At 39.1% G+C, this 16,469-nt stretch overlaps 1 protein-coding gene across 1 annotated transcript; it reads left to right on the forward strand.

Annotated features, from left to right (window-relative positions):
- Positions 1-3,701: 3,701 nt before the first annotated feature.
- Positions 3,702-6,152, forward strand: LOC135713985 (uncharacterized). Its single transcript, XM_065237240.1, has 3 exons — positions 3,702-4,668; positions 5,138-5,329; positions 5,394-6,152. Exons 1-3 carry the CDS (start codon positions 3,786-3,788, stop codon positions 5,654-5,656), a joined length of 1,338 nt encoding a protein of 445 aa, XP_065093312.1. The 5' UTR covers positions 3,702-3,785; the 3' UTR covers positions 5,657-6,152.
- Positions 6,153-16,469: the final 10,317 nt, after the last annotated feature.

Raw genomic sequence — 16,469 nt, forward strand, 5'->3', positions numbered from 1 at the left:
CAGAAATGTTCGGGATGCAGCGAGTCAACCTTGATTACTGTTCGTCATGTTAATTTTAACTTCTGTGCAAATTTTCAGCTAAATCGGTGATGATTTAGAGGTGCTTCAAGTTAATTTTATGTTTTAAAGGTAATCTACGGCTTATAATATTTGTATCTCGAGGCTGAAACAACGAAAACTGCTGTAATAACTTTCATAGCAAAGCTTAATGTGTTATCTACCAACTTTATGACCAAAGGTTGACTATTCAAAGTGATTTTATTGAAGTTTGACTTAGTTTCATGCTCGACAGAACATAGTTGCATTGCTTTTTAATGACGACCGATGACTGTTTCATTGATAGATGATTTTTTTTAGAAATGTGAATCATCAGTAGACGTGTTTTTTTATCAGAGGCAAGTGTCTCTCGAGCAATAACAGCAATTTATAAAATAACGAACATTTTGGATGACAGCAGTTTTCGTTGTTTCAACCTCGAGATACAAATATTATAAGCCGTAAATTACCTTAAAAACATAAAAATTAACTTGAAGCACCTCTAAATCATCACCGATTTTGCTGAAAATTTGCACAGAAGTTAAAATTAACATGACGAACAGGCTGACCCGCTGCATCCCGAACATTTCTGTCAATGGTCTAGTATATATCTTTTACTTGATAATGTTTTCCAAATCTTTAAACGTGTTTATCTCCGTGTACAAGGTATTCATCGTGATTTTGGATGTGTTTGAGTATTCCAAATCTTTAAACGAGTGTTTTTTCGCGATGTTGAGGGTTTGAGTTTTCCATATCTTTAAACGAATTTATATTGATTGCAAAGGCCTTAATAGTGACTCAAAACCCTCAAGAGTTTAATATTTTTAAACGTGGTTATCTCCGTAAATAAGGCCTTAGGCCGATAGCACAGTGATTGCGAGAAGGTGAGCCTAGCATGGAAATGAATAACAATAAATTATAAAAACCCCAATACATTTTTCGACAGCTTGGGTTTTCGCATTCACTGTGATAGCGGCCTTAATCTCAATGTTCGGGATTTTTTTTTCTAAATATCAAAACGTGTTTATTTGCGTAAATAAGGTCTTTGTGATTTAATTTTTCTAAGATGTTGTGACAAGCAATAGGTATAGGAAAAACGTCACGATAGGGGGGAGGGGGTAATTTTTTGCTCGATTTAGCGTGACATAATTAATGCACGGGCCCAAAGTGTTATTCCCGAGCGAACTTTCTTGTTTGAGATTGAGAGGAACAATATCACTCCCACTTTAAGTCACCTGCAAGAGAGAGCGTTTGTTAAAAGATATGTTTTGTTCTAGCTTCCTTGCACAACTTTTCGATCCCCGTGAACTTTTTTATTTTTAACTCGTGAGCAACCATTGAAGTTTCAATTGCTGTTCTGAGTAACGTAAAACAAGAGTTACAGAAAGTGAAAACCTTATAAATGTAGTTGAAGATGCTAATTTCAAATAACAGACTGTAGTGGTAATTTTTATACGATAGATGGAGTAGATAAAAGGATAGAGTTGATAGTTCCGTTAGAGTACGGCAGTGTGAAGATTGCATATAGATATTAGAATAGCGAGCTAGGACAACTTTTAAGGAAGGTACAAATCGGTTTTTTCATCTCTCTTTACCAAACTCCCCCTTTGGAGAGGGATGGTGAGGGGTGTCCGCCACCCCTCGAGATCGTCAAGTCGACGATGACAGCGTGTTCGTAGAATGATTGCAAAATAAAATACTGTGACTTTTCTCAAATTAAACGTTTGGTTTCCAATAAGTAGGTGTTTAGTACAACATTAATTGAAAATTAGGGGATTCAGCTTTTGAATTTCAAAGTCAGAGCAAAAGCTCGTATACAGGTTCTCCACCTATTTAATGTTTTAATAGTAAACATCATAAATAAGTTTTGCATAAATAACTTTTCAGCGTTTCGTATTAGGGGCTGTTCATTAACTACGGAGACAATTTTTTTAGGATTCTTGCCCACCTCTCTTCCCCTTCGTAGTTAATGAACAGCCCCTTAGTTGAACGAAACCCAAGTCACCTTTAACCACTGACTTGCTCCTGTTTACTGCAGGACCAAGCGCCACGCCGTCCCAAGCGGTAATGAGCAGAAGCGCGACAGCAGCGCTATTTTATATCTATTCAGTTCAGTTTTAGTTCTACGTCAAAAAAAAATGGCATTGGACATCGGTTTCCGGTCTCTAGACGACACCACGATTTCGAAAATACCTATATATATTTTTTTAAACTTTATTTAAGAGATTTTTAGCCGTTGTCTAGTTCATCTCTATAAAATATAGAGATGAACTAGCCACGGCTAAAAAAAAAAATACCTATATGTATTGTAAACTACATCCCAACAAACAATTTTAGCTGCAGATTAGCTTATACAGCCAAAATTTGCCTTATGCAGCTAATTTTTGCCTGTATAAGTTAACCTGCAGCTAAAATTGTTTGTTGGGATGGCAGATTCTTTTGTGGTACAAACCATTTTTCCACTATGTTTTCCGGTATGCATGATAATATAAGATGAAACAGGTCTCCAAAAATGTGATGGAGATATTATGCGCCGTTTAATTAATAATGATAATATCACGAACCCAAGCAATACATATGTTCTATAACAGTTTATATAACCTTTGTATGACTGGTTTAGGTTGTATAGCAGTTAACATAATTCTATGAATTTGTGTTACTTGAGAACGTTCTCTCAAAAGATAGGGATAGATAATAACATCTCCATCATGTTTCTCTGCTGATAGTATCACTCTAACTCCTATCAATGATAGGGATAATAGCCTCTATCATCTATCTATCCTTTTTTCAATCACTGATAGTATCATTGATAGAAACAGCTGTGCCAGGGATAGAGATAGCTGTAAAAATGTAAATTAATAGGCATAATTTAGATGCCTGCCACAGTAAAGCCTGAACGATGGGTGACGCCGCTAACCGCACAAACACGAAGGCCAAATAATTATTTATCACCAAAGATATTTCCGTTTAGGCCCGTGTAAAACCACATCAAGTTATAATTTTTCCGCTAATATATATCCAAAATTAAATAGAGGATCAAGTGTGTCCACTAGGGTGGGTTAACATTACAACCCCATGATCCCCACTGCTCTTTCGATATGCATTGAGGTCCCCAACATAGTAAAATAATAATAACTTTTTTATAAGAAGTTAAAAAAATTTGCGGTCTTCGACAAAGTTGTTTTGCATAATTCCCAATCTTTGGTTATTGAGCAATGGCATGCAAATGAATAGTTTCGTGATATTTTCCATACATTTTCCCATACACAATTTAAAATTCTCCAGCAAATCCAGATCCGAACCAAATTTCGTTAAAATTTTACACAGTTGTTGGGGACCTCAATATGATTCATCACAGCATTTATGTGATCATTTAATATTTGTACGGCCTATTACCAAAGGGAAATACCCAACCCATAGATTTTAAGCATCGAGTTGGAATTCTGACAAAGGCAAAAAAATGGGTAATATTAATTGATCTTGTTTTGCGCAGCAGCTCTATAGAATTCTTCCTTTGAATATTGATCCGAAAGCGAATAACGACTTGACGACAGGGTAGCTTCGATGGCATTAATTTATTGCTTGGTAGCTACTATGCGAGTGCGACTGGAAGGCATTGCCTTGTTGTAGGTATATAAAAACTAACTGACATGAATGACGCTCATTCGATCGAAAATTCGCGTTTGCGCTAGTCTGATAGTGTGAGCTCCGTTAGAGAAGGGAGTCCTGTTTTAAGTAAGCTTAGTGCTATGAAGTTGCTTATTGTGCTGTGTCTTGGGACACTGGCGTTGTCCGCACCGGCACCCCAAAAAGGAAGTCAAATTGATTTTTTATATGACGATGATGAGACACAGGCTTCAGTGCGACCAGTTGAAATAAACACTGTCGAACCGAAGGTGACAGCCACCAAGATAAGTGATCACAGAGAACCTGCTCCAGTGTTTGAAGAAGATGAAGCTGACGTTCAGGAAGAAGAACCCAGTCCGATTGCTAGTCCCTTGAATTTAGAACAAAATGAATCAGACAATAGTGAACGAAGTGCACAGGTCAACGAAACTGTTAGTGATGATTTCGAAAACGAGAATAAAACAGAATCTACTGTTACTGATCGTACTGACAGTGCGGTAACTGACACTACGATTCGCGTTTATGATGAAGACGAAGTTAATGGAGCCATCGAAAAGGAGAAATACCCAGAGCAGGAGCAGGAGCAGGAGCAGGAGCAGGAGCAGGAGCAGGAGCAAGAGCAGAAGCAGGACCAGGGTCAGGAGCAGGAGCAGGAGCAGCAGCGGGAGCAGCAGTGGGAACATGAGCAGGAGCATGAGTGGGAGCAAGAACACGAGCGCGAGCAGGAGCAAGCCAGACACAATCAAATCAATCAGAAGGCTGTGATACTTGATAGCTATCAGTACGACGATACAAGTTTAGAAAGAGAGTTTCAGAATGAAGAAAGTCCTGAAAAGCCAACCACTGCAGCTTTTGAACCAAATTCTAACAAACCCGTAATAAACGGGGATCTGAACGTGGAGCTCAACCATGAAACGCAAGTTGTGGAAAAGGGTAGTTTTGGAATTCAGGACTTGAAAACTTCTGTAACGATTCCAGTAAAACCGGAAAACCGTGAATATGCTGGTAAGGTTTTGTTTTCACAACCGATGGAAAAGTAGGGTAGGGCATGCTCATTGTTTTTCACAAATTGCTCTGTTGTTAATAACTTTTCATTCAGTTCATGAAACTTGGTTTTACTTTATGCAATTGGTAGAGTAGGATCAGAGTTTCACTGTAGACAAGCATAGAGCAGTTGAATCAGTACATATGAATTCACACCAATGAGTTTATACATAGAAAGTGCGAAATGAGCAGCAGTTATTTCTCTTTTCGTTTTTGTGACGCACAAATGAGAACAGCGTTTCGTCTAAATACAAATCTACGGTGGTGTACGTACGTATAGGAAGCTCAAACTTTTTTTTTTTTTATCAAGTGCTTCATGTTTTGTCAAGCGAGCCTAGAGTTATTAACAAATGAGCAATTTACGTGAAAAATTGAGCATGCCAACCCTGCTGTGAAGGACAAACTTCGTTAAAATATGTTTTTTTTTCAGGATTAGCTGACTGGGGTCCCGTGCATCAAGAAGCTGTTACAAATGATGATATGAACGTTGAACTTAAAAGTGGTCAATTATTTAACCATGGAACGCTAGTTTTAGAAAAGGGAACTTTTGAAGGTCAGGACATGAATCATCCTTTCACCGGTCCATTCCCAATGAAGCAATGGAAGATGGGTGAAAACCATGGTACGATATTGTTTTTTGCATACCCGAATGTTGAATCTCATTTAGCATGATCATTTATTTACAGAATTTGCCAACTGGCATCATGGACCCCATGGACACCGTGGCGATCATGAACACCCCAACTTTCCGGGCTCACAAAACGAACATCATCGGTTTGACGGACCACCACCACCATGGGTTCAAGGGCCTCATTTCCACCATCAGCATTTTGATCACAAAAGTCATGAACACAAAGGATACACCTTCCATGGCAACGGATTCCATCGGGATGTTCCCGCGTGGAATAGCCACTGGGGAAATCCCAATTCTGTGCCTCCAACAAATTGACAACAATCTCCCCCCCCCCTGATATTGCAAATTTATCAGAATGATTTATGGCTTCTGATCGCATATAGGAAACATTGTTGAATGGTCTAAATACATACAACTATTTAAGTTAGTACTGACGCCTACATGCGGAATTGAACATAAGGCAGTGAGCGTTTGTGAGTTGATTTTCAATCTAATAGGGGAAATGGATGTAATGTTGGCCTAAATGCCCCTAATTTGGGCCCATACATAAATTCAGCAATCGACTAAATTTTCAATAGCAACCAAAAATATCCATAAGTGCCGTCCCAATGACGCGTTCATCTAGATAAAATTGATCTTAGATCCATAGGCCAACATTAGAGCCATTTCCCCTAGTCGCTTTTATTACGGAGTTCACTGCGATGTTTCAAACTAGTTTTAGTCATAAACCGGATGGAATAATAAAAGTGAGCAGTTTTCGAGTGTGTTTTTTGGATGAATCATGTGACTGATGAATTGAACGTATCAAAGAATAAATTATAACGTGAACAATATAGCGGGGTGTCTTTTCTTACTCCTTGTTTTGATTAATGTCTTCGCAGGTATTTCTGGTATGTTACGGTTCGATGGATTTTCAAGGCCTTTCCGCCTCGTTACAGTTGTTGAAAGAATATATTAGCAACTAACAGCGATTTTTCAGTGGTTTGGTGGAGTGGACAGCTGTACTAACATTGTTGTGATTATTTATGTAAAAAATGGACCATTTTGTTCTCAGTCATCTAAGTTACCGCTTCAGAGCAAAGTCACGCTTAACATGAATTAATCCAGTTAACATGAACTAATCCATGGAAGGTTTCTGAGTATGAGTAAAATAGTGATTGATGTAAATTTTGACAGCATTGAAAACGATATACAGTGAATAGCACACCTACTCCTCGCGGGATCAGTAATTCATTGGGAAGCCTAATTGACACTCTTTTATCTTAGAATTTTTATTTGTTTACTCTAAGGTTCTGACATTTGCAACGGTACCGTGGGTAGATCACCTTTTCGTGGTACGTTACGGGATGTAAGGTCTACCACCGATTCCTAGTCCTGACTACTTCAAACTAGGGGAACAGGATTTTTCAGTAATCCAAGGAACACACACACAGTCCTTGTTACTTTTTATGCCTTGTTGATAATGACAAGACTCGGCTTTGTCTACCGAGGATGATCTTGAAACAAGGAAAAAAATGAGTTAGTTGTCTTCATCTATGTGATTCCTAATCTTCTATTTGTTGTTCCCTAATTTGAAGTGGTTAAGACTAGGGTTCTGATGCATGGTCATTATCGGTGTCATACCTTAATTTTGTTGCTAAGGAATCCAATTTTGACTGACAAAGGGGCGCGCCTTTGGAGGGTGTTTCAACACTCCGAAGGGTATAAATAGCGGGACCTTTCAATTAGAGTCGGATCCTTGCGATAAATGCAAGAGTGGCAACTGTAAAAAAAATCGAATACTTCATCATTTCTCAATAGTCATGGAGTAATACGACATGCACTAAACTAAGGACACGGAATATACTACAATAGATCAATTTACTGGTCGCAATAGTGTTAGGTCCCGAACAGTGGAAAAAAAAGGTTCTGACATGCACTTGTCCGGCTATTGCGGCTTTGTGCGCTCAATACGTAAGCTCCTTGAGTGATTTGATGTGATTTTAGTTCACGTCAGGTTTGGCAACTTCCTCGATGGTACTCCTGGTACTCAATATGACTGGCAATCCCAACAAACAGTTTTAGCTTCAGAACAGATTTTACAGGGCGAAAAAAGCGGCATGTGACAATTTTGCTGGTACACTAAATTCTATTTTTAAGCGATTTTATTTGAAACACACTTTTTATTTACGTGATTTTGTTTAACATTCGAGCCCTCACGCTGTTTGTAGGGGGAATGTTTTTAATTCGCGCCGGCGGTGTAATACGCGTTACCACGTTATTTTGCTTGATTCACACTTTGATCCACTTTTTATTGCACCAATAGGTAGTATTTTGGGGTTAATTGCTATTCTAATCCAAGAATTGACTTATTTTTACTACATTCAGTAAAACATAATAAAAATTCAAGTTTGTTTGAGTGCCTTTCGATGTAAGATTTGTTAAGTAAGAGTTTTCATGGGGTAAAATAAGAGCATTACTAACATTTGATATATGAATCAACTTGCTGCGTTCTGAATCCTGAGTTGTAGGTGGGGGGGGGGGGAGGGGAGGGGCAATATGCGCCATGTGGCTTGGTAACTCCTAAACAGCCGTTGACGTTTAAATTGCTGTTATGAGTTACGTAAAACCGAAGTGTTACAGATGATGGGAACCTTATAAAAGTGTTTTAAATTCAACCTAATTTTTTACTTCCTACAATCAAAACTTATAGTGGCGCCGGTGGTGTAGTGGTAAGCGTGATTATCTCTCACTCCAGCAGGCCTGGGTTCAATTCAAGTCGGCGCCGCTGGGATGTTCTGAGGCATAACATCTCTGATCACGGGGAAGTTAAGTAAAGTCGTTGGTCCAAGGTTCATGAGTTGATGGGTCGACAGGTAGGGTCCAGGTGTGGGAGCTGCCTTCCTGGCGTCGTTAGCATTGGTGCTCAGCACGGAAAACAAGATCGACGGAAATCAAATGAAGAAAAACAAAAAAAAAATTAAACTTATGGATAGCGCATTAATGTATGCAACCTACATAACATCTAGAAAAAAGCATAACAGCATAAGATTTTTTTGCAAAATCATTTTCTCATTGATGAATGCATATTTTCACATGTTGTTTTCGGTAACATCAAGAAGATTATGCAGACTAATGCGCTGAAATAGTATGTTTATGTTCGATTTAAAATGTAGTTAACATCGATCATTTCATTAGGGAGCGCGTATTACGCTACGTTCCCCTATTTGGTACAATATATGTGGATTTTCGGTTGCCATTTTATTACAAAGTCACCTATCGATGTCAAACCTATGTTTATTCCTCATTTTAGGAGCCCTAACTCAATTCCAATTTTTTGCAATTTAAAAAGTAGCATTGGTATGTCTATGCGGTCAAGTGCCTTGCTAAAGTCTGTATAGAGAGCTTCGACGTGGTTTCCATTATCCATTGCATTCAATAATATTTATAATAAATTCAAGTAAATTTGTCGAGGTCGAGCGACCCTTGAAAAAGCCGTGTTGCATGTCAGTAATTCTATTTTTGATTTGGAGAAATAATTTTTCGTTGAAAATTGCCTCGAAAAGTTTAGGAATGCAATAGATAATGGCTATACCACGATAATTACGTACGTCAGATTTTCAGCCAGATTTAAAGATAGGCACTAGGAATGAGCTTTTCCAAATTTTTGGAAAGGTTCCAGATTCCAGGGACATATTAAAAAGCCAAAAAAAAATGGGGCAGTGAGTTCCATTGCTAGACATTTAATAAATACTGGAGGAATTCCGTCCAGGACCTCTTGAGGCATCTAATTTTTTTAAAGCCTGCAAAATATCCTGCACTTGAAGTTGATTGAGGCCAATGTCCCTTGAAGATTCTGGAAAAATGCAAAATAATCGCGGTCGCGATCTTCTTCAGAAAATGTCGTATAGATTTCTTGAAAAAATTTTGCAAATAGATTGCAGTTTTTTCCGTTGAGATGCATTATTGAAGGAAAATTGTCAGATTATAATTTGGTTTTTACGTAATTAAAGAAGTTCTTTGGACAGGACTTTATATCATGTTCTGTTTTTGCATTATATTCTTCAAAAGCAGTACTGATAGCTTAATTCAGTTGATCGCATATTTATATCCAAATAAATTAATAAATTATTACTACTATTGTGTTTTTTATAAATTATATGTGCTGTTTGCTTCCGATTTTTCAAGTGTTTTATTTGTCTGTTAAACCAAACTGGATTTTGTGTATTTCTGTTGCGTCTATACCAATTTCGACATTTCCTACATTCCTTAAAACTAGTTGCCAATTGACACTGTTTAATTTGTTGTTGTCGTTGGGTCTTTGGTTTTCATGCACAAATAAAGAATACTCAATTGCTGTGTGAAACGCTTCATTTTTCCACAGTGAATTTATTGATTCGGTCTCACAGAAATCTTCATAAATATTCGTTAGTAAAAAGTCCAAATAGCAATTTTGTTGGTTTTTGATGTGGTTAATTTGGTTCTGTCCTAAATTAGCTAGATTAGGGGATGTTCATTAACTACATACACAGTTTTTTGGGATTCTTCCCCTCCCCTCTCCCTGCGTAGACAATTGTTCAAATTTGTATGGGCCGTGGATAATTGCAATAAATTGTCTGCGTAGTTATTGAACGGGGTGTTAAAGAAGGTTGCATTCTTCGGCAAATTTGTTCGGTAGGTCAAGGTATTTTTGTTTGTAGACAGAAGTTCAGAATTTCCTCACTACGTGGTACTAGTGTACAAGTGAATTTCCTGAATAAGTTATATCTTGGTATTCTGGCTATAAAGAAGGTTTCTGTCTTCAACATAGTTGTTAAGTTGGCCAAGGACTTTTGGTTGTTGTAGTAGTTTAAAATTATCTGTGCATGCGGAGCTAGTGTGCAAGTAAATTTTCTGAAAATGCTATATCTTGGAATCCTGGCAATATAGCAGATTACATTCAGCAATGTTGACCTTGGAGTCAAGGTCTTTTGGTTGGAGAACTAAAATTCAAAATTTTATTAAGACTTGGCCCTAGTGCGCAAGAGAATTTCCTGAAAATGTTGTATCTTGGAATCCTGGCCATATCGAAGGTTTCTGTCTTTGGCAAAGTGGTTCAGTGAGTCAAGGCATTTTGAATGAAAATCAAAAGTTCAGAATTATCTCACTACACGGCACTAGCGTACAAGGGAACATCCTTGATATCTCGGGGTCCTGACTAGTATTATCAATTCCTGACCATTTCTGGCTACCCGTGAATCGAAAAACAATTGATGGCACCTCCCGGAAATTGGAAGTATATAATTTTTGACTATTCGTTGTAAGAATTATGCAAATTTAATTTGTTAATGATGTCGCTCCCCTCTTCAAAAAATTTCATTAATTTACGCTATTCAAATTTTTTTGTCGCTCTGCGTTTTATCTTTAAACTACACAAATTATATTTTTTATCATTAATTAATAATTCTTTCATTAAATAAGCTGTTTATGTATTGTTATTTATTTTCCTTCTCGATCTATTTGAGTGATATCGGACATAATTTTTTTTTATAATCCATTTATTTGTCAAGGCTCAAATGCGTTAGCTTTGCGGAGCCGAATATTTTTTACATTAATATCATTTCTTACAACTAATGTTAGTAGAACGGGGGCCGATTACTCGCGGCTTACTCGAGATTAGGGATTACATTTATTGATCATTTGGTGGGAGGAAAAGGGAAAGCATTTTGAACTAATTGGAAACTTAAACGTAAAGGATGACTAAAACACAAAACATTAAACACATACATCAACAGCTTTGAGAAAGTCGTAAATAAGCTTCATAAAGACGATATCACGGCAAGCCAAGACGTCTCTAATTGGCTTAAAGGGTTGTGATAACCGTTTCCACAGGTACACAAGTTGCTGTCGGCAAGCGTAACACGGAAGAGGTGGTCGTTTAATGAACAGTGATTGGACATGAGCCTGGACATTACACGAATAAAATCACGACTCATATCCAACCCTTTGAACCAGGGTTTGATCGACACCTGTGGGACAATAGAATGTTGCCATCTTCCCAGATCACCATCATTCCACTTTTGTTGCCAGTTAGCGAGGACTTGTTGACGAGACATCGTGAAAAATTCGTGGTAGGCGATTTGTCGCTCGTAAATATCGCCTTCCATAGCGCCCACCTTGGCCAGCGAGTCCGCTTTCTCATTGCCCGGGATAGAGCAATGAGAAGGGACCCATACCAAGGTGATGATATGCGAGCTGTTTGATAAAGCACTCAATGACGATCGTATTTCCTGGAGGAAATACGCCGAGTGCTTCATCGGCCTCATTGAACGCATAGCCAGGGAGCTTAGGCTATCCGTAAAAATGAAAAATGGTCAGGTGGAAGTGAGGCAATACGCTCTAACGTGTACGATATCGCTGCTAGTTCAGCAACGTATACCGAACACGGCTTTTGAAGCTTGTATGAGGCGCTATGAAGATCTCCAAAACCAGTGGACGCATTTATCACCGACAAAATCTCTTCTCGGTGGGGACGTGGTGGTATTTGTTCGCAAAAATAGTTGGGACAATCAGGGAACGGTGAGGCTCTGGAATTTCTTGAATCTCCTGCCTCATTGTGAGATCGAATCTCACGGAAGAAGAACTGAAATGATGGGAGACAGCTCGATTGGGGTTGAACGAGAAGGGGCCGATGTCCAGAGTCATGTACTCGTAGTACAAGCTCATGAATCGTGTTTGAGGATTCCGATCTAGCAGCTTCTCAAAGTTTTCGATCACCAGCGGGTTCATGACTTCACAGCGGATGAGGAACCGGAACGATAAATCCGTAAAACGATTTGTTAAGGGGAGGACACCCGTAAGAACTTCAAGACTCGGTATGCGTCGATTGCATACAACCTAGCGCGATTCGAATACAACGATATTGAATCCTTTGGAGCTTCAAAATGTGCGTCCCCGCCGCCGATTGAAAGCAAAAGCTACCGTACTCCAAAATCGAGAGAATGGTGGTCTTGTAGAGTCTTATCAGATCTTCTGGATGGGCTCCCCATGAAGTGCCGGTAATGGAACGAAGGAAATTGATTCGCTGTTGGCATCTCTGCCTCAGATACGCTATGTGTTTTCCCCAAGTGCACTTGGAATCGAACCAGACACCTAAATACTTAAACAACATGCTGTGAGTGATTGTTCTACCCATAAGTTGAAGCTGAAACTGTGCTGGATAATGCTTCCTAGAAAAAACAACCATCTCTGTTTTCTCCGGAGAGAATTCGATACCCAGATTCATTGCCCAAGTAGACAAATTATCCAAGGTATCTTGCAATGGTTCTTGCAGGTCCGGTGCTATTGGTCCAACCGTGGAAACCACGCCGTCATCTGCAAGCTGCCTTAGCGTGCAATTTTCGGCCAAACATTCATCAATGTCTTTGACATATAAATTGTACAGAAGGGGACTTAAACATGAGCCTTGTGGAAGACCCATGTAACTGATTCGTTGCCATGAGAGAAGCTCATTCGTTTCTCGGACAACAAATTAAACAGGAAACTGTTGTTAATCGGAGAAAGCCCACTCGCATGGAGTTTGTCCGAAAGGATGTCGATGCAAACAGAATCAAACGCCCCTTTAATGTCCAAGAAAACTGAACCCATCTGCTGTTTTTCAGCATAGGCTAATTGGATTTCAGTTGAAAGCAACGCAAGGCAGTCGTTCGTCCCTTTGCCCCTACGGAATCCAAATTGCGTATATGAGAGTAAGCCATTCGCCTCGACCCACTTGTCCAGACGAAGAAGAATCTTTTTTTCTAACAACTTCCGAATATACGACAGCATCGCAATGGGACGGTACGAATTATGATCTGACGCGGGTTTACCGGGCTTCTGGATGGCGATAACCCTCACTTGTCTCCAATCATCCGGAACAACGTTGAGCTCCAGGAATCGATTGAACAAGTTCAACAATCGCCTCTTTGTGACGTCTGGGAGGTTCTTGAGCAGGTTGAACTTGATTCGATCCATTCCCGGAGCCGAGTTATTGCATGAAAGAAGAGCAATTGAGAAGTCTACCATTGAAAACGGGGAGTCCATGCCATTGTTTTCCAGCGGCGGATCGCGAGTGTTGCATCGAACCGGAACCGAATCGGGACAAACCTTACGCGCGAAGTCGAAAATCCACTTGTTAGAGTACTCCTTGTCCTCGTTGACCGACGATGCCGCGTTACGCATTCTCCTGCCGACATTCCAGAGCGTTTGCATGGAAGTCTCTCGCGATAGCCCATCGACGAACCGACGCCAGTAACCGCGTTTTTTGGCCTTGACCAAGCTCTTAAACTTTTCCTCTAGCTCCGTATACCGCTCAAAGTATTCGCGGGAACCGTATTTACGAAATTGTTTAAACGCGGTAGACTTCTCGTTATTCAATATCGGACATAAAATGAAAATATTATTTGCATCATATGTAATTGATAATTCTGATAATCAATTCATGAATCAACAAACACATGAGTTCTCCCTGGATATTCATCTCACTTCCCCACGGAAGATTTTTCTAACATCATCTGGAAGTTTTCCAAACATCTCCAACACGAAAGTTTCGTTCAAATCGCCCTGCAAATTTTTTTGCATCTTTCTCAGGAATTTTCTTCCAATGTTATTCAGAACCCAACAAACAATTTTAGCTGCAGCTTAGCTTATACAGGCAATAATTAGCTGCATAAGGCAAATTTTGGCTGCATAAGCTAATCTGCAGCTAAAATTGTTTGTTGGGAAGTTTTCATAAACAACCTTTTGAAGTATCATCCAAAATCTATAGGACACCTGGAGAAGTGTCAATTATTTCTTATTTCGCACGGATATTTCTTTTGATTTCCCTCAAAAGATTCTTCTGACTTATCCTGGAACTTTCGTTCAACTGCCCGGAATGGTCTTCCGAATTCCACGGCAAGTTTGTTTTCCCGGAAAATCCGCATGACTTTTGCTAGATGTACATTCCATCTTTCACTGCAAATTTATGTTACTTTCAACCTGATGTTATCAGTTTCCTCTACATGTATTCTTGAGTGGGAAAGGTTTATCTGATTTCCAACTTCTTTCGAAGGTTACTTTTACTTCATGCGAAAGCTTCTTCCAACAACCCTCAAACCCATCCAGCTTCATTTGCATGTTTCTTCTGGCTTCCCCTTCTGGGAGTGCCTCCCGGATTTGTGTTTCCTATTTTCCTTCTGTATTACTTGACTCATAACAAAAATAAGTTTTATCAGCGGGATTGTATATCTCGTCTTATTTTAAACACATAGTATAATGATCTGAATGGGTTTCCCGTGATGGACATATCGAAAAACAAATCGACCACATCTGCATCAAACGAAAATGGAAACGGAGCCTTCTTGACGTCCAAAATATCCACCATCACCTTCTAATCGGTGAGATCCGCCTATGCATGGATCCTGCGGAGGGATGAGAGGCTCGGACGCTGATTCAACACGCCGACTAGAAGATCAAGCTGTGAAAAGATCGTTCGTTGAAGAACTTGAGACCCGAGCAGTGGATGTTCCGGAAGCAGTGTCGTAGAAGAACAGTGGACGGCCATCAAAAATGCCTTTATCGAGACAAGTGAGCTGTGTGAGCTGCTCACTCATCGAAAAGAGTGGATCACTGATGGCGGACAGGGAGCGTAGAGAAGCAAAAGCTGCTATAGAACGGGCGAGAATCAAAGGAATAAAAAATGAAGCCCATCAACGGTATTCGGCTTTAAAGAAGGAAGTCAACCGGGGGGAACAAACGTGGTGGGTAGACTCCCTGGCTGACGAAGAGGAGAAGTCGCAACCACTGGCGATATCCACCTCCTCTACTATATCTCACTACGTCTGAGTGGAGCATGGATAAAGATGCCGAAGATACCAGTGAAAGACGCGACTAGACAGTTACTTACGACCAGCCAACCAGCTGAAACGTAAGTTTGAGCACTTCGAATAACTTCTTCAGCCATCAACATCTCGGTATGATCCGCCAAAGGCACGGTGCTTCACTTGTGTCAACTCCGATGCCCCATCACTGCAGGAGATTGAAGCAGCTGACTTCAGTAAAGCGTTTGATAGAGTTGATATCCCTCTTTTGATATTCAAATTATCTAAATTAGGTTTTAGTCAACATTTATTAAAGTGGATTCAGTCATACTTGACCGGTAGGACACAAAGAGTTAGATTTGAAGGAGATTTGTCGTCAGTAGTCAATGTAACATCTGGTGTGCCACATGGTTCCCATCTTGGACCATTACTGTTTATTCTATTTGTTAATGATGTAGAGCACATATTGAATATCCTGAATGTCTCAATATATGCAGACGACATGACACTTTTCCTGGAAATTCGTTAAACGTCTGATCTTGTAGTATTTCAATAAGAAATTGATAACTTTTACACTTGGTGCACAAAAAGTTTATTAAAGCTTAATGTGAAGAAATGTAATTCCATTTCATTTACAAGATAGAAAATTATTAGTCAAGAACATGTGATTTCAATAGGACAAAACAGAGTTGAAAGCTGCAATCAAGTTAGAGATTTAGGTGTTATACTAGATTCAACATTAAGCTTTGTTGAACATTATAACAACATTATCGACAAGGCAAGCAACATGCTAGGGTTTATTAAAAGGTTTAACTTTCATTTCAATGATCCATACACAATCAAAACATTATACGTAGCATATGTTAGGCTCCTCTTGAGTACTGAATTATAGTCTGGGCTCCATATCAAGATACTCATATAAACCGCATTGAATCTGTTCAAAACAGTTTCTATTATTTGCTCTAAGAAAGTTAGGTTGGACGAGTTTACCCTTACAATTTTATTGCAATGATAGCTTTTATAAACGATGTTGTAGCACAAAGAGTGTATGCCACAGAGATTTTAGAATATAAATTTTTATGCTCCCACTCGTTCCATAAGAAACAGAAATATGTTTTATATTAACAACCAAAGAACAAACTATGCCAGGAACGCGCCTTTAAATAGAATGATGTCTTGTTATAATGAACATTATGAAATAATAGATTTGACAATGAACAAAAATTCTCTTAAAACCCGTTTCTTTTCGAGGTTAGTCAAAGATTAAAAATTAAAATAGATGTTAAGTGTTTTTTGTAATTTAAACTGGTCTACATTTGATTGACGACAAA

Source organism: Ochlerotatus camptorhynchus, unplaced genomic scaffold (genome assembly GCF_037179485.1).
Source record: "Ochlerotatus camptorhynchus isolate MF236.1 unplaced genomic scaffold, CSIRO-AGI_Acam_v1.1 ptg000043l, whole genome shotgun sequence".
NCBI lineage: Eukaryota > Metazoa > Arthropoda > Insecta > Diptera > Culicidae > Ochlerotatus > Ochlerotatus camptorhynchus.